The following is a 19,144-nucleotide window of genomic DNA, read 5'->3' as shown; positions in this document are numbered from 1 at the left end:
CAGTCAGTGTCTGTCATTGCGTCTGTCATACATTTGAGGACTGAGGAGGCTGCCGAACTTGTGTAAGACCTGGAGGACAGGAGTGTCCAAGACAAGAGTGCTGCCTCGGCCTGCGCCAGCCACTACAGAGGCCTGAAGGGCTGGGGAAATCATGATGCCCAGGGCCTGCTGCAGCAGCAGGTAGGCCAGAAAGCAGCGCATGGTTTGAGGTGGCTGCAGTGCACACTCTAACCAACCTGGGTCATGAAGAGCACCACTTTCCGGTAATCCACGTGAGCTGTGACCGGCCCGTGCAGAGAAGATTCTGTCTCCGCCTTCAGGTGGGAATGCACCGGATCTACTTGTCCCAGAGGCTGAGGTCTGTCCTCAACAAGGCAGATTTTGGTTTTTTTTATATCCGGTCTGGCCATTTCGCAAACAATGTGTCAAAGACACAGTTCAATAAAAAGCTCACCATAGCAACAATTTAGTCAATCCCCTGAAACCCATCAATTGTGAGCTCCGAGTCAGTTAAATATATTGCCTGGGGAATGCAGCAGCATCACCTTTTTTATTCATGTGCATGCTGTAGCGCTTCACTGCACATTTAATTCAAGTAGATGTAAATGTGTGACTAATGCATTTTAGTACGGTGATGCGGACACCAGCACTAAAATGCATTAGTCTAATCTCTCATGCGCAGTACTTGGCAGGGCTGATTTCTGGCCAGGGAGGGAAAATGCAATAGTCCCGGCCCTGTCAAATAACTGCCGGTGCTGAGCACCGGAAAGCACCAGCACAAATTAAGCACTGGAATTAACCAATTTTGTGGTGTTAATGTGCAAGTCATTTTTATCTGACTTCTTATGTAGTCCATGTGACAACTGCCACCTATGCTCTTTTTCACACATTCTCCTTTGAGCAGGGTCACGATTCAATCTAGGGCTTCCGCTCAGAGCCCTCTTCTGCTTCATGCTTGCACTCATCAAACTCCAACTTTTCACTCACTTCAGGTAAGCTCTGAGTTTATGGTGGCAGCTTCCATGCGTTTAGCTTACTGTCTTCACTATCTGTATTCACTTTCCATTGATTCTTCTTAGGACTATCTCATTGCAGTCTTATCACGTGAAGCATTTCTTCTGCCCTCTTTTCTTGCTATGTGCATTTATTGTTTCTCTATTGGAGGCCATGCCACTGGGTTCTAGTTTTCACGTTGCATGTCGAGTGTGTCAGGTGGAGGTAGTTCTTCCTAAGTCTCTTTTCCAGTCTTTTTTCAGTTGCTCCCATGTTAGGCATCCCCTCACAGCTGTAGGTGCCAGGCTTCACATCTACATTGACTTCCTACAGTACTCTGTCCTGGGCTGTACCTCGGCTACAACTGTGCTTGGCGTGTGCAGTGGGCACTCTCCAAAAGGATTTCAATACATTTTTAATCTCTACTCTTATGCATCTTAATGCTTTGCATATGGGTGCAAAGGTTGCATGCCCTGACACTTGGCACTCTAAGTACCATCTGTTGCAGCCTTACCCTCGCTGACACCTTCCACACTCTTTTGATACTGCCTGATTTAATTTAAATTATTATTTCTGTATGCTTCACGAATTTCAAAAGTTAGCTGATTCAATTAATTAAAAAACATCGTAAAGTTAAATGATTCTCATTATGTTCAATCAGGGTTCTTTATTTGTTTATTGCATAATTCAAATATGGTGTGTTTAGGGATCCACTGCAGTCCTTTTATTGACTCCGCAGCGGCGGCTGGTGACATTTGAAAGTGGTGAGCGTAAATGTTGGGCATAAATGTTGGGCATGAGGTTTATACAGCGAGCGAGCGACGTGAACAGGTTTAATGGACAAACCTGGGATCCAGGGTGGGTCCCTCTCTCGAGAAAGAAATGAAAAAACATTGCCAAATGGTATATTTCAAAGCAAATGAATATAGCGGTAAAGCAAGGCTTATAAAGCAGTGGGGAAGTATAGTCTTGAAATATTAAAACATAAAAACTGCCCCATATCTTACTGCATTAATATGTTGCAGTTAATGTAATGTGTAAATTGTACCGCGTGACAACTTTTGCACGTGAAGATGTATTCTTACCCACTGTCTTGCAAGCATGCAGCATTAAGTTTGGAAACGAATGGTATAACCACCAGGCTTCGGGAAGCACCCACAGCTGCTGGCTGCAACCAGTCATATAGAAATATGTGCAGACAGGTCTTTAAGTGTGATTGTGAGAAGTTGGCCTGGTATATGCTGGTCACTAGTTAAAGTGGCCACCTTGCACCAGTACAATTTGACTCTTATGGTAGATAGGTTTAAGACAACCTTTTAAAGAAAGCTATCCTAGTGGTAGCTGTGGAGAGCAGCCTTCAGGCTAAGTCTTTAGAGGAATGTAAAGCAGCTTGAATTGAATTACCAAATGAAAAGACACAACACAGGTATATATATCAAATATATATGGATTTATTACTGGACACACTCTACTAATCTCTTTATGAGATTAGAAGTCAGGAACATATGCACAAATCAACGTTTCATAATAAATTAATAAATTAAGCACAAATATGGCTGGGGCCCTAGGGTCGTACCAGACCATATACTAAGAAAGAGACTTAGGAACAACGACTTGAGAGGGGACAATGCCTAGGGCCTTGAGAAGCGCTGGGGCCTCACTAATCCACCCTAGGCAGGTAAGTAAAGGACCCACGGGAGACGCATGCAGTGTGAGAACACAGCCACGGATCCCAATAGACTTCAATAGAGCAAGTCGCGGTTGGAATTTTAAAGTTTTAGGATACTTTGGGAGAGTCGACAAGCAAGTCACTTACAGGGTAAGCAGTTCTAGAGCCAACACACACAGGAGCACCGTAGTGCTGGAGTTACCTCACCCAGGGAAGCCGGGTGCATAGGTTTCTTTTGGTGTCGGGTCACGGCGTCATTTTCAATGGGAGCCAAAGAAGACTTGCTGCTTGTGAAGACAGGAGAAGTGTCCGGTGGAATCCAAGGCTGGATTCAGAATAAAGAAGACCTGAAAGCAGAAGGGACAGTGTTCAAAGTCACTTGGCAGTGACCCGGGGCAAGGAAGCTGGATGCCCACAGTCGTCGGATGATTTCAGGTGATCATGGGTGTCTTGACTCTTCAGCCACGAGGTCCAGGAGGCGTCGACGATGACCAGGAGCTGGATTCGACATGTCCCACAAAGTCTGCAGCTTACTGCGGTGTCGGTGACCAGATTGGAGCCAACAAGCCTTACTAACAGCAAGTCTTGTGGAAAATGTAAAAAGTCAGCGGTGCAGACCAGCAAGGTCTGAGGAACTCACTCAGCGAAGGTAAGTCAGGGCAGGCCTGGAGCAACCAGGGGAGCCCTTTGGATTTGTAGAAAAGTCTTCAGGGGACCCACAAGCCAACCGGCAAGGGATTGCAAAGACGCCTCAGGAGGATTCACTCACCAGAAGCCCACGGTCACTCGAGATGAGGTAGGCCTCTGATCTTCGGAGGAAATCCTGCTGGAGGCTTGGACCACACGTGGTCCAATGCACAAGTTCATAGAACGTCGTGAAGGGGTTGCACTCGAAAATAGTGCCTGGTACCCAGGTATTGCGATTCCTCATCACTCGTGGGGTCCACTTGCCTCAGCTTCGCTGGGGACTCACGATGGCCTTGGAGAAGTCAGGAAATCCACTTCCGGGGCTGCAGGGACTTCGGACTCCAGCGGGAGCGGGAAAGATTACAACTGTTGATGCAAAGTTTTAGTGCCTGCCAAGCAGGGGAGTCACTCCTTGACTCCAAGGGAGATTCTTCAGTCATCCAGAGGTAGTGGAACATCGAAGGTCCAGGATTCTTCTTCAGAGCGTCATCCATGGATATCTAGTTTGCAATGGCAAGGGTTCCCTAACTTATACTAGAAGGAAGGGAGGGACTAGCTCTATGACCCCACCTATGGGAGGGTCAGGAGAGTGGTTGGCTACACCCACTTCCCTTTGTCCAGTTTCGCGCCAGAGCAGGGGCAGGTAGCCCCTGAACCGGTTTGAGCTGGCATATGTACAGAGTAGCCTACTGCTTCCCCAGTGCAGGACTTCAAAGCACTCTAGGAGTGCACCCACCCAGCCCCAATACACTAAACCCTGTCTGGGAGGTGGTCACACCTACCTGTGACAGGATGCCTATTGTTGGGCCTCCTCCACGGCGAGTTTCGGTCAGCAGCAGGAGGGCAGCCCAGTGTCTGTGAATGGTGGCATCCATTTTGTGATGCCAGGGCTCTTCAGGATTCTACCGTGTTTCCACAGTAGGTACATGTCTCTCCCTTTAGAAGGGTGGAATCATATTCCCACATGAGTTACTGGTGTGGGGGTATGATTCCAAAGCGTTTGACACCAAACACGATATGTTGTGATGCAGCCATTCCAGAGTTAGCATTAACTGCGAGGTTATAATGCACTTAAGAGTATATGGTTTGACCGCATTCACAAACAGCCCCAGAAAATAGACTCTGAGAGCTGCAGAGGAGCCCTGCTCAGGCAGAGGCACCCCCTCACAGGGAAACCAAGCACCCTGCCCTCAGGATTGATAGGGCCTGCCTTAGGGGTGACTGATAGGTCTATATGTGTGTGCAGGTAGAGATATAGTGAACCTATATCTCAGTGAGGAGTGCAAGCACCACCTCACCCTGGCTACAGTAACAGGCCTGTGGTGTCAGATTTAGTCTACTTCCCAGGGGTGGCATAATACATGCTTCAGCCCCTGGTAGGCCTGTGAAGTACCTATGCCCTTGGTACCCAAGGTACCAGATACTAGGGACTCATAAGGCACCACGGTATCCAGTCACTAGTGCACCTAATGTGCACACCATGTTGTTTAAGGGAGCAAGCAGATAGGCTGGGATCCTGGATAGCAGGATCCCAGCCAGACTAGTCAAAAACCACCAAAACACCAGAAAAAAAGCGAGGGCAACCATGTAGTCATATTCCACCTTCCTACAGTGATGTAAAAAGTAGGGGCTCTCTATAAAGGAACGTCAAATCCATTTCTGTGATTCCCATAGTGTGCCAAATGACCACTATTTTGGTTAACTGGTTCCTCTCTCAGATGTAATTGTATCCAGATAAATGACATAACAACTGATCTACACCTAAAACCTTTCACTGCGATTGGCTTTTGTCAACGGGTGTTAGCAGTTTGAAATAAATGCGTAACAACAATGATTCGTTATAAATATAAAAAAAATGGAAATGTTTCAATTCTGAAATAGTGAGCCTGTGAATTAAAAAGCGTTGAGGCCTGTGGAAGGAGTTATGGCCATCAGTTATGTGTGCTTTATGTTAGATATGTATCGTTTTTTTCTCTGCATATCTTGTCCATCTGCACCTCTTCAACCAACTCTCTTTCCTCTTCAACATCCTCTTTTCACTCTTCCCTAAATGCACTTCCTTGCATCTCTGTCACTTCACTGCTTCCTGCACTCACTCAAATTTAAGCACTTTATTTTCTCTTACTTGCAAATATTTTGACATCTGTGTACCCCCTTCACAGACACATCCACAGAATTTCAGTGGCAAAGGGAATACATAAACATTGTTCCTTGTGCTCCACAGATAGGCAAACCCACTGACAGGCACTTTGTTTGGCTTCATTCTTATCGCCTGCACACTCAGTCATAGCCCCTCATAAACACCTGCCATGGCTCAAGCCTCAGAGTATACACAGAAAAAAAATACAGATAAACAACAACATTATAAAATAGTTAACTCTTGGGGAATGCACGATTAAGTAAAGTATGAGAAATAAGAAAGGAAATAAATCACTGAAATGTATTGCCTCATCCTTTTTACCATTCATTGTTTGCAAGTCAATCCATGTTTTTGGCATGTGTTAACTTAGGGGCATGAAGCCATGGGCAGTTTTAATGTCACACATCGGAGAACTGTCCACTGTAAGCCCATATGTCTCACCTTGCTTGACTCGAATATTTGGATCAACTTCATAAGGGAACAAGAACAAACCCTGCTCTTTATTAGGATCCATTTCACGGTGGTACAAATGCTGCAGCTCCCCTTCTAGCAGGGCCAGCGACATGCAAGCAGGGCCTGGAGTGTCACAGTGGGGGGAGGTTACCGTGATGAGGGGTCTCAGCACAATATACATAACAGAATTTTAGCTTGCAAACACTTACCATTACCGAGAACAAGGCACCGGATCAGACGTGCTTGCATCCACTCTCACATATGACGAAAGGGTGGGATCTACACCTTTGAATGACGGAGGGCTGAAGTCACGCAGGGATGAAGTCCACAACACCCGAAACAATGATGCTACTTGCATCACTGGCCCACAGAGTGCATGCTACCATAGACCCAATGACAATGAAGGACTTTACAACAGAATGCCCTGCGTCCTGCATCCAAGTTCTGAAAGTTGATTTGCTGTCTGGCTTCCGACTCCTGCTTCAGAGCGAGGCGGGGCAGGCAGCCTGAAACAGACAGCACCGCCCAGACTTAAATACATCGATTTACTTAGAGATACGATCGAATCTCTAAATAAATGATCTATTTAATATGTTGTTATGTAAATGTGTAGGAATTTCAGCGGGGCGCAGCCCCACAGCCCTCATGGAGAAACCGCCCCTGTGGCTCAGTGCATTTTGAACACATCATGTGCTTCTTCAGGAATGTGCCAAACGCAGAACATCTAGAAAAACTAAACGATGATGATCAAGGGCATATTTACAATGTCAACAGTGACTTTAAAATATGTCAAGATTCCTGGTTGTTGCTTGATTTCTCTAATTATAGATGATTGCCCATGACTATTTTAAGGAAGCAAATGGGTAAACAATCAAGCAATTCAAGGGTATACACCAGTTTTAGCCTTACTCATTCAACCATGTATGTGTGACTTTTTGTATCTGGATTTAAGACCAGGATTCTATTGGAATTCTGGTCAAGTGTACCTCAAATAATATCATGGGCCATTACCAACATCAAACTTATGACGATTTGACCAAATGCCAATGATATAAATGTGCTTTAATGCCTCATCAGGGATATTAAGCGCTATATAAATGCCAATTCAATATCATGTGTTTGTCATAGCCTCCAATATCACAGGTGTGTAATTTAAGCATCTGTTTCTCGCCTAAATTTGTCTTCTCAATACAAAAACAAGTCTCAGCAACATACTGATAATATAGTAAACGTTGTCGACAACACTGAATGTACGAAAGAATCGTGGATAATGGTTAAGAAAGAACAGTGTAGCCACCTCTCCTAGAGGCCCCTGGCACCCCAGCCCCAGGGCCAAGACTTACATTTTGGAGAGCCGGCTTGGGATGCAGCAGCCCTAGGGCCCCCCCTGCGTCCCCTAAACTGGTGGTAGTAGTGGCTGCCCAGGGTAGGCTCCGGGACACCTACTTTAAAAATAAAATTGCTGGCTCCTTCCGTCATCACCATGGGTACTAATGGGGCAGACGCTGGGGGCCTTGGGGCTGCCCCTCTGGTCTCCAACTTATAAAAAATGTTTTAACGTGTGGGCGTCCTGGGTGGGCATCGGGGAACCCAAAAAATGTTTTAAAAGAATATGGCAGGAGAAACCCATTTATTATTCACTGCGTCATCAGGGTACACCAAATGATGTCCTGCGGGGCTTTTGAATCATAATTTTTTATCTTGGTGGTGACCCTAGAAGCGAGGAAAAAAATGTTTTATTGCAAACATGTTGTGACAATCACTATTAAACATTGCAATGTGTGAATTTATAAAATACACATTTGATTATAGTTAGTAGTGACTTTTTGACAAAGCCAGTAGGTCTGCTCTATATATGTTGATGTGCTGAGACCCCGAATTAGAGCTTCAATATAGTCAGGGCTACTAGGAATATGTGTCATGGTTGACCAAATTAAGCAGCACGGTTATATAAATTATTAGACAAAAAATTTAAATTATGCTACACATTCTCTGTCAGTATTATTTTGATTCATTTGAGGTGGAACCAACATTTTTCGTGAACTTTGCAACGTTTTCAATTGATGTTATAAATTATGTGCCAAATGCAGTAAATTCATAATTAAATTGTTATCGCTCTAGCCTCAAAATCGCAAATTCCACTAATCTTCACCATTGCCTATTGTTTTATTAAAGATTTATTCATGAAAGTTAAAGAAAGCCTAAACATTCTGGTTACAATCGGCACCCACTGTTAGCTGCACTTTGAAAGAAAAAAAAAGGTATTCAAGCTTACTGCCCTACAATAAACATTTAATAAATATATAAATACATACCATGTGTAATATGGTCAAAGATAGCCTTAGGGTTTGGGTGACTATTACAAACCGCTCAGCCTTGTGGGTTCATGGTTTATGATGCCACCAGAAACCCCTTGATGGCAATACTGGATCACCTTCTTCCTTCCTTCCCATTTCAGGGTACACCATGACTGCCTGGCCTAGATATAGCAGAGGCCGCCCCCAAAGGGGGCCTCCTGGGCCAGCACCATAACGGCTGCCTAGGACCCAGTAAAAACGGTTTGTGCTGCTTCACTGCGCTCAACAACAGAGGGGGATTCTACCCCACCCAGGAAAGAGCGCGCTCCAAATGTGGTGCAAAAAGACCTGGCCAGTAGGTGGCCGGGTGATGTTTTGAACCCCCCAATGGGGGACTCTGCTGCATGCCAGGAGGGGACAATGTGGGGCTATAAGCGCACCACCATCCCAGCACAGGCTACTTTTGGAAGCTGGGGGCGATGCGCTGAACAACTTTTGACATACACTACAAGACACACACGTGTTGCCAAAACTTATTGGAAAATATCTGTGAAGAATGACATGCATGGAAGTTTAGGAGTGGGCTCAGTGCAGAGGTTCTGGATAATTCTACCACAGTCCTGTCTGCTGAAATCTCCTGTCCTTGGGCCAAAAGGCCACTTCGGTGGGGATCGAACATTTTACTAGACCTAACCATAACTAAATGAATGGATAAAAGAGCTTTTGCGACTAGAGAAAAACTTGAGTATAATTTTTTATTTATTTATCCATTTAGTGTACGTCATTCACCTATGTTATCCTTGTTACATCCTTCCCACGTGCCGAGTTCACTGTTTAAATCTTATCTTGCTTCGACATGGGTGGACAGATTTGAACCTGCCCTGCCGCATGAGGGCTGCTTTGGAAATTTCTGGACGTTTCTACTCCTGCTTGACTGCACGCTTAGCATGAACAACAAATCCGGCATGTGGGACTCCTTTGTGTTCGCTTTTCGCTGTCAGACCTCCCAGTTCTTTCCTCGTCTCGCGCAGTATTCACCGCCATGTGCCCCACTGCGAGCCTATTAGTTTACTCTGTTGGTCGCAGTAAAAGCCTGTCCTGCTCGTGACCCGCACCGACCCCAAAGCCAGGAAAAAATATTGCCACGTCGTTGCCTGACCTGAAAGTGTGGAGGGAGAGAAATAACGGAAAAACCGCATAGTCGAAGCATAGCAGCGCGGGAAACATTAGAAATCTTCCGCCCACTCTACTACACACAGCTGTGCTCCGTTTGTTTAAGAGACGTTGTATTTGTGCGCTGCTTTTATTTGTATGGTTTGAATGTACCTCCTAGATTCAGTGAGCTCTGCATCTGGTTCTACCAAGAGAAGATGTGGTCCGTCGGCTACGCTGCCGCCTCTGGTGCTGGAAACCAGGGTTCGAGCCTCGAAGTCGCGTCCACATCCTGTGATTCTGGGTAAATCACTTAATCTCCCCGCGCCTGAATGTGTAATGTAAATACGGTCCTATGTAAAGCGCTCCAATACCTTCGGGTCGAGTTCGCGCTATATAAATATGCAAAAAAAAAGATATATATTTTTAAATACATTGCCATTGCCAGTATAAAACAAAAACATTGAACTACGCCTTGTTTTCATTAAGTTGCAATTAAGGAAATAAATGTGCGTTTGTTTCTTTTAAAAACGTATTCCGTTAATTTTCCATTCCTGTCACATATTCATGTAGTTTCTCAATGGCTACAAACACTCTCAAGTGTTAAATTCACTTTCATTTTGGACATCGACGTTGAACTCAGTTGTGCAGCACAACCGTGAGTCGCCTGTACTTTCACAATCCAGCTTCAAGGAATCAGGATTGTTAGAGGTTCAATATGAACAAAGCGCATTTGTGAAAGTGGAAATTCTGCATACAATTCCCTAGTAGTGCACCACCATTCACAAGGGCCTGGCACTGTAAGTTTGACATTTCCTCCACGTGGATTTCTCTTATATTTTAAACAAATATGTAGATTCATGGCACTCAAAAATGATCCCAGGATACTGAATTAGATCTATGATAGTTACAGGTTTCCTTTAGTACTCCCTAGATAAAATTTCCATTCATGACAGTTACACAAGTTGGACGATTCTGCATGTAAACATATGCACAAAACACCATAATCCCCTCATTAAAGATGTGATTGGCGAGGTCTTAAACCAGTAGCCGAAAGGGGCTGTAAGAAAGCCTGTGGGGCGAGGACACTGATCAAAGCCCGCTCTGTGTTCGCTGAACACAACAAGCATGCCGATATCTTTGCTAGACCTGAAAAAAAATGTTTAAGACCACACATTTCCAGCTATTCATGCTTACAAAAAACTCCTTTAATTTTGTGAAGTTTTCTTTTAGTGGTTTATTGGTGCTGGCGCACATAACTATTGCAGTACAGTTTATATCACAGTCTCCTTAAGAGTTCATAAAAGATCCTATCGGGTGCAGAATCAGACAACCAGACTGAGATTTAGCCTTTCAGAGTAGGTCCATTGTAAGTCTGTTCTGAAAGCCATTATTTGCCCTCCAGTATTATTTTGATTTGGGAAAATAAAATTAAATAAAAAAGTAATATTTTAAATGAATAATATATATATATTTTTTTAGGTGCCCCGGCTTCCTTTCAAGTACAGGTACGGCAGGTGGAGGACTACCCAGTAGATCTCTATTACCTGATGGATCTTTCCCTTTCCATGAAGGATGACTTGCACAACATTCGAAATCTTGGTACCAAACTCACTGAGGAAATGAAGAAACTCACCAGCAACTTCCGTTTGGGATTTGGCTCTTTTGTCGATAAGAACATCTCCCCTTTCTCATATGCGGCACCAAGATATCAAAACAATCCCTGCATTGGGTAAGTAGTTACGCCTATTTCTATTAAATGCATTATTCTAGTTTGCAATTGTCAAAGGCTGAGATCCACCTCAAGATGGATGCATTGGCCAATATCGAATGGAAATTCAAACAAGTCATTTGAAGAAAAGACTAACTGGTGGATTGTTTATGATCTAAAGGTGCTCTTGTTTGAATTATGTTAAAGTAAAGACTAGGACATGAAAAAAGTAAGTGATGACAAAAACCATTTGTTTCTTTGTAAAAAAAAAAAAAAGATAGATTATGACAAAAAAACGGTTTATTCCCAACCAAAACAAAGGTCCTGGCTAAGGTGCTAGCTAACCGCCTGGTGGGGGCGATCCGCACTTTGGGACATTAGGACCATATTGGATTTATGCTCAACAGAGGGTTGTATTTTATGGTTGCAGGTGGTGTAAACTTTTGTTTTGCACAATGATCCGCTGAGTCGACGGAGTAACTCTTGATTAACTTTGAGAAGGCGTTTAACTTTGTGGAATGGCCCTCCTTGTTCACAGTTCTTTAGGAAATGAATATTGATCCACTATTCCGGGAATTCGTAAGGCTTCTGTATGATGCACTGAAACATGTAGTTCGGATAAATGGTGTGATGTTGCCTCCCTTCCCGATACAGCAGGGTAGAAGGCAGAGCTGCCCCTTTCCCCTCACTTGTTTGCCATAGTGATGAAGCTTTTGGCAGAATGGGTGCGATCTGATGCTCAGGTGTGGGGCCGATGTAGGCACCCAGAACATGAGGACTCCACAGTTGTGTGCCCAGACCATGCCCTGCTATATGTGTGCTGTCCGACCTCTATCCACCACCTTATGTATATATTCAGGATTTATGGGGGGGACTCTAGCTTCAAGATCAATTGAGGTAAAACCAGTGGTCCTCTCAATTAGCAGCTCCCCAGCTTCTTTGGTTATTGATGCTAGAGGCCCTCCGAAGAATGCTCCTAACTTTAAATACTTGGGGCTGCATGATTTGCTGGATCTGATGAGGAGCCGGGAGCTTAATGCTGTCCCTCTAATATGCCAGTTGAAATTGCACCTTAAGACATAGAGCAAATTGCCAACTTTTTATACTTTCTCCAAATATACCCATATTTCCTTTCAGGAGATTATTTAATTTTCTTGCTGTCCATTATTACAAACTATATAGGGGCAGGGAAGACACCGAGGGTAGCTTTTTATAAATTCACACAGCCACCATACATACGGTGGGGAGGTTGAGGTTACATCAGGCATTACTATCAAGCAGCCTGACTGTTGCCAATAATGACTTGTCATTTGCAGACAGGACAGACTCCGCAATACAACTGTGGTGGCGAAAGTGGGTTGCGGGAGTGCTACTTCTGCTGATGCAACTATATAACTACAGTGTAAGCGGAGAGCTGCCCATGGTTACCAGGATTATTCTTGAATGCTGGCACCGAATGCTCAGATATCTAGTGGCATGGGCAGATCAGAAAAGAAACCCACCTTTGGCAAGTGGCTGCTGGAGTTTTCCAGATTGCATGGATTTTCAATATGTGACAACAGAGGGACAACCCAGTGGGGAACATTTGGGAGGCCTCAAGTATCAACACATTTAGCCAAATACAAGTAAAGTTTGACCTCTGTAGACAACAATTTATCTGATATCTTCAGATCAAGCATGCATTTAAGGGTTCAAAAGAGCATCTACAGGAGGTCCTGGACTTCATCCCTTTGGAGTCTAAATTGATGCAGGAACAAAGGAGGACAAAAACCAAATCCAGATTATTCTAAGCATTGTTAAAATACCGGACACAACGCAGACTCTCAGGGATAGATTGGAGTGGGATCTGGGTCTCTTAGATGCTGCAGATTGGGATGAGGTGAAAATTACAGACTGAGAATTGGTGATACTGGCAACCTACCGCCTTATTGAATTCAAATATTTCCACAGTTTGTTTTACCCCTGCATGCCCGCACAGGATAGTGAGATGCCCTAACCAAGCCTACACATGATATGGGGATGATGTGGGTACCTTTATTCACATGGTATGGGAATGCCCAGTGTCTCATAGATACTGGTGTAGAATTCATGCAGTGTTGGCCGGGATGGTTGGGGCGAACCTCAGTGTTGCACCTATGGTGGCCCTTCTAGGAATCATGTCGGGATGGGTTGAACATTTGTCGGGGAAGAGACTAGTTGCACTAGGCATAATTATTGGGAATAGCCCGTTTATGGATGGGTCCGGCTTCCCCCATTGTGACCGAATAGACCAGAGCAATCGACTTCTGTACTGCCGCAGAGGAAAGGGATGCTCACAAAAATATACAAAAATATGGACCCAATGGTGGAACATGTCTAAATAGCTGCCCTTAAAGGTTTAATACGACGAAAGTGGGCATTAAGAGACTAAATACATTCTGTAGATACCTCAAAGGATTTATTCTGCTTAATGACCAATTATCCCTGGGAGTGAGCTGTACATTTTCTAGTTTACTTTATTTACTACAGTTTCGAGGGCCTCCGTATTTTTGAGAAAAAAGAGTGAAGGGACAAATTCCCTAAAAACTCTGCCATCCTTTGAAAATGTCAGACCATGCAATTTGAGATAACTTGCAATTGTAAAATACACAGAGCCAGCGAGAGGCAATATTTGTCTCTCGGATTACATATTATGGGGACCTGTAGGCTGGCCTGCCTGGAAACTCAGGGACAGACGGGTCAGCGTTTTCAATAGCATTTAGAATTTACCAGCCAATAGCACAGAGCATAGAGGGTCTTCCTTTTATCCATTGCAAGGCATGAAGGTGGTCTACCATCAAACCTACAGTACATTTACATAAAACGATTATGACGATGACTGTACGAGGGCAAACCTTTGCAAACTGACACGTGACGTAGACCGATATAATCGACATTCCGGGTGATGTAATTCTACCACATGGATATAGTTCATAGTAACATTGAAGCGCATTGCTCTGCAGTGTGTGTAGGATGGGTATGGGTATTTGCCATGGTGCACCCTATATTGAAGCACCATTCAAGAGAAATAATCTACGCCCGCTATGGGTACCATTGTCCAAAGGTGGACGTGTGTGGGTTGGTGTTGATTTAGCAGAAAGTCAAAACAAGCAATAACCCTGTGTCCTCCTGCACCAACAAAGGTAAAATGGTTTTCACCAGCTCTTCCCAGTTTCAACAGTCATCCAAGTTGGGACACACGTTAATTCTTTTATTATATTTATTGTATGTTAAACTTTCTAATTCAGCATGAGATCCCCTATATATTAGCTTGAAAGAGAAAGTTCGGAGATGAGTTGTCTGATTGTTATAGATACATATGTACAGTGAAAGAAACGATTGAAAACCATACATTTCACTGACGAGTGAAAACATGGCATACATCGCAAAATGCCCTACTGGCAGTCTTGTGTAATAATGGAAACACGCCATTAATACATATACAATGAAATCCAGACAACAGAAACGTGCACATCTATGAATAGTTGCCATCGTGCCCTATTTCTGTAACAAAACTCCAAAATAAGTTCTACACTAGTATATAAAAGCATCACTGGCACCAACAGTTCCTGTTATTGAGCCCACAACCCTCACCAACCTCTACGCCCACAACCCTCACCAACCTCTGCGCAATCCATGTGAAAAGAGTGACCATTATGCCCAAGGACATCCAGCTGGCAAGAAGAATTCGAGGAGAAGGTGCTTGAAGACTGTTCTATAATCCAGCTATTGAGGGACCAAACATATATCCTGACTTCACACCCACATCCTAAAAGGTTCAAGGAGACAGAGAGGCTAAAATTAAAAAGATTCATGAGCCTAAGGAAAGCGCTACAATTAATCCACACACAGCCAAGTGAGAAAAGAAAGGATGACAAAAGCTGAGAAAAGAAGAAAAAAAGGAACAGCAATGGATAACTAAGAGAAAAAAAAATACTCCAATGTCCATCAAAATGCATAGAATAGTGAGGCAAAAGCACCTATTTTACTATGTGGAACCTTGTTGTCAAAGGGTTGGATCTCTTAAGGCGCTTCTTGAGATTCATTAACTGGACGGTTCCAACAATTTCAAAAGCCTGATAACCTGGTATGTACATTAAGTTAGATGTTGAGAAAATTCAGGAAGTGGTTTCATAAGCTTTAATGGGATATTAAGATATTGGTCTATGTCTCAGGACGTAAGACTAGCAATAACATTAATGTTGATATGCATTGTTTTCTCCAAATTGTTTACACAGCACATATTGTATGTTCAATTACTACCACACAAACGACTTAGCAGAATCACATTCACTACAATTACTTCCTTCATACAACACTTTCATATCCTGTTTTCAAAGATTTCATGCTGTGCGCGCTGCACCAGGAAGGAAATATCTAGCCCTGGGAGGAATTTTCTTAGATTTGAAAAGTCAGTTGTTCTGCATCACAGAATGATACTAGAACACAGTCCAAAAAGTAATCTGTCAACTACACACGGAGACAGCTAACTGAATGGAGTATGCTTGCTTGAACAGTGGAACTCTAGTTTCCTCGGTTGCTTTTCGGTAATACTCACTTGAGCCCTTGATATGTTTGTCACTGTTTTATTAAGTTCAGCTGCTTAGTTTGAAGGTCGGAAAGTTTAAAAATTCGAGTCTAGAGCCGTTGCGTAAGTCAATAATGAAGGCCATGATTGAAAACGTATAGAAGCAGCAACAAATAGATCTGGCTCTTAACTGAAACTGCCTGGCTACTTTCATCTATGCAGTCATTCATACATCCTTTTATGCACTCATCCACACAACATCAATGCGATCAGTCACTCACTCATGTTTGTACTCCGGCATCTGTCAATCCACCCAGTGACTCGTTTATGTCTTCACTCACTCACCCTTCCGCAGTATCACACACACACACACATACATTGACAAATTAATGAAAAGGTACTTTCAGTTTCCAGCCAGACGTTGAGAGTTTGTTGTGGGGGTGATCGTGCTTCCTGTAGTGTCTGATGGCTAGTGTATGAGGGGTGTGAGGTAGAGGTCAGTTGTGTTAGACTGGCACTCTGTAAAGGGTTGGCGTGCTACTGGTAGTGAGTGACACTATCAGTCTTTCGGAATCCATGGGACTGTAGGGCTCAGAATGGCGATTCAGCAGATGTAGCATGGAGGCGAAGTAGTGTGCAGTGCTGTGAAGACCCCAGAAGTTCTGATACAACTCTACATTCCACACCGGCCTCCATGGCTGTACTAAGAACCCAAAGCCGCCCCTGGCAATTTTGTCGGACGGGAGGAGGTGAGGAAATCGCCAGGTCTTAAGAGACAAATCCATCCATAGGTGTTGATGTTGAGTATATTAGATTTCAACACGCGCCCATTAAAGCCTTTCATGGGTACAGCATATATGCCATTAATGATACTTACACCAAAAAAAGGGATTTTTGTATTATGAAAGCGGAATAGCTTCAGGAATTCTCGCAGACATTAAGTGATAGTCAACCTAAACCAAATGCAAACAAATATGGGTAAAAAGATAGGCTAATATGGTAAATTTAAGACAAATAAAAATCACTTAGAGTTGGCTCCAATACAACCGTTATTATAGCGTTATTATAGCATGTGATCAGAAAATCCCACTGAGCAACAGTACTATTGATCTTCAATGGTGTACTGATCCTGACGTGCGATCTCCAGATATGTTTTCTACTCGTAGCAAGGCAAGCCTTCTCAAAGCCACATCATAGTCAGAACAGTTTGCATAAAGACTGATTTGGTGGGAAAGGTACCCTCAACTGGATATTCTGATCTTTCAATAGTCCAATACCAGAGCAAAGATGTGATGTGCATTTTCTAATTTTCTATTCGAGACAGACTTTGAGAATTGGTATCTAATTTCAAGGCATGAGAATCCATGTATTTGGCTGATATTAAAGGCATTGTTTAAATATGCCCTTGACAAGAGAAATCACAAAGGATTATTCTGTATTGTTCATGTAGACTAGAAGGTGTAGAGATGATACCAGCACTTCAAGTACAGGGTATTAATATTCCTTTAAAATAATATATATATTTGAAATATTTTGATAAAAGAAAAACATCAGCCATAATAAATTGCCAAACAATCTGTGGCGCCATCTTTTCCCTACAGTTTTGCAAACATAATTTCACACATTCAAATATTCTTATCCAAAGTGCGGAATCCCTGGTCCTCCTACTTTTTCCAGTTTCTTTGGTCATCCTCTTCAAATATACACTACTGTTTTGTTGCCATGCCCTAAACCATATTTATATACAATGACTCCAGAGTTGGAGAACGTGGTGGTGGGGATTCACAATTTCAGCACCAAACCCCGCTATGTGACTCTCAACCTCAGCTTATCAAAAATGTTTGAAATATGGGTAGTTCCTGGCCACCTCAGATCCTCAGCAGAGCTGTTAATTGGCTCAGCCACAGTCCTGCCCAATGCCCTAAACAACATTACAGTGTTTCTTTTCCAGAAGTTTCAATCCAGGAAGACTGCCCTTAAGGGTGAGGAAACCTAACTTCTTAGATAAACTTTTTAAGACATTCAAGCATGGGGCTCCTACCATAGGAGTGCTGTTGTACCATCGTAAAACATGTTTTAACAAATACCACACTGGGAGCATCTGTGCCTCCTCCCAGTCAGGATCACCTAGCGATCCCATAATTGGTTCCCATCCTGCTTTCAATCAAATCAAACTGACTAGGGAATTATTCGTCATCACCTTTAAACCATTGAGGTCACCAGTTTTATCATAATCTCTGTGCCTCAGATTTCAGAAGAGAGTATATCAAGCAACCTGAGAAATATTTTTTTTTTTTTTTTTTTTTTTTTTTTAAAAAACCTTTATTCGTGCATCTTAAAAGAACAAATACGGGCCTACAACCGTCAGGCCGGCCACGATACAGTAGAGCACTGATACACACATTACAGCCCCCGTGCATCAACGGTCAGGATTAACAACAGGTTATGAGTTACATACTGGAGATATCTTTGAAACCCGGGGAAGGAGAGGTGAAGGTTAATTTTAAGTTTTTGATAATTTTATCGGAGAAAAAAGTCAATGAAGGATAAGAGCAAAGTAGATTCGAGTCCGCAAGATAGCTTCACCACACGGGCGAGCAGCAACATCAGTAAGAACCACACTGGGAGTAAAATCTCAATCAGTGAGGCGGTGCAAGGATATATCAGGATAGTCACATGAGCAAGTATGCGCCCCTCCAAAGCCGCCCCCACTAGATCCACCCCACACCCGGACCCCGAATCGAAGAAAGTAGAGCACAGAGACATAAAAGAAAAAAGGCCCATAGAACTAATTGAAAACAGAGTATTACCCCCCCACCCTACACCAATGCGGAGGCTACGGCCTACCCCCCCCCCCAGCATAGTGCCTGTCGCCCAATGAACCCGAAATATAGAGAAGAGAGAAAGTAGGAACAGAGTAAAGAAGGGAAGAAAACAGAAAAGAAGGTGGGGAGGAGCCCACTAAACACCAGAGCGCCCCGAACCATCAGCCCGTTATGGCCCCCACACACTGAGAGCCCTCTACGCCAAAAAACGGCATGCAAAGATACCATGGCACCACAGTTTAAGCAAGGGATACAAGTCGCGATGAGTGCGCGCAAAACATACATACAGTCCCAGACCCAGGCCAGCCCGTCCATAAACCATAACGATAAAAGTCAGTCTAGCCCTGGCCCGATCGCGGGCTTGGGATTAAACCAGCTCCTGCGTGAAGGCCCCGTGTCCCGAGCAGACAAAGACAAGATGGCCGCTTGTGAAAGGATGGTGAAGTGGGATCACGAAATGGCCGCCGACCACCGATTGAAGTCCCTCGTTGCACCACATAAAATCCAAACCTGGCAAGTAAGGTACAGGAGTTCCACAAACAGGCAGCAGTGGGCCACCGCGGACGGTCCCTCGAAGCTGTTAGGTAGCGCTCAGCAGGATAGCCTCGCGGACGCGGTGATGCAGGGGACAATGAAGCAGGAAGCCATGACCAGGGGGACAAAGTATCCGC

At 43.8% G+C, this 19,144-nt stretch overlaps 1 protein-coding gene across 2 annotated transcripts in view; it reads left to right on the top strand.

The window, feature by feature from the left end:
• Positions 1-19,144, top strand: part of ITGB5 (integrin subunit beta 5) — a 522,259-nt gene that overhangs the window by 224,029 nt on the left and 279,086 nt on the right. For both annotated transcript variants that reach the window (XM_085647299.1, XM_085647300.1), the window contains one exon: positions 10,874-11,123. In XM_085647299.1, the coding sequence (XP_085503425.1) occupies positions 10,874-11,123 (250 nt within the window). The remainder of the gene's footprint in view (positions 1-10,873; positions 11,124-19,144) is intronic.

The sequence above is a fragment of the Triturus cristatus genome, chromosome 3_2, assembly GCF_964204655.1.
Source record: "Triturus cristatus chromosome 3_2, aTriCri1.1, whole genome shotgun sequence".
In the NCBI taxonomy this organism is placed as follows: Eukaryota; Metazoa; Chordata; class Amphibia; order Caudata; family Salamandridae; genus Triturus; species Triturus cristatus.
Note: the sequence above shows the minus strand (reverse complement) of the source record. Positions and strands in the feature narration are given on the sequence as shown.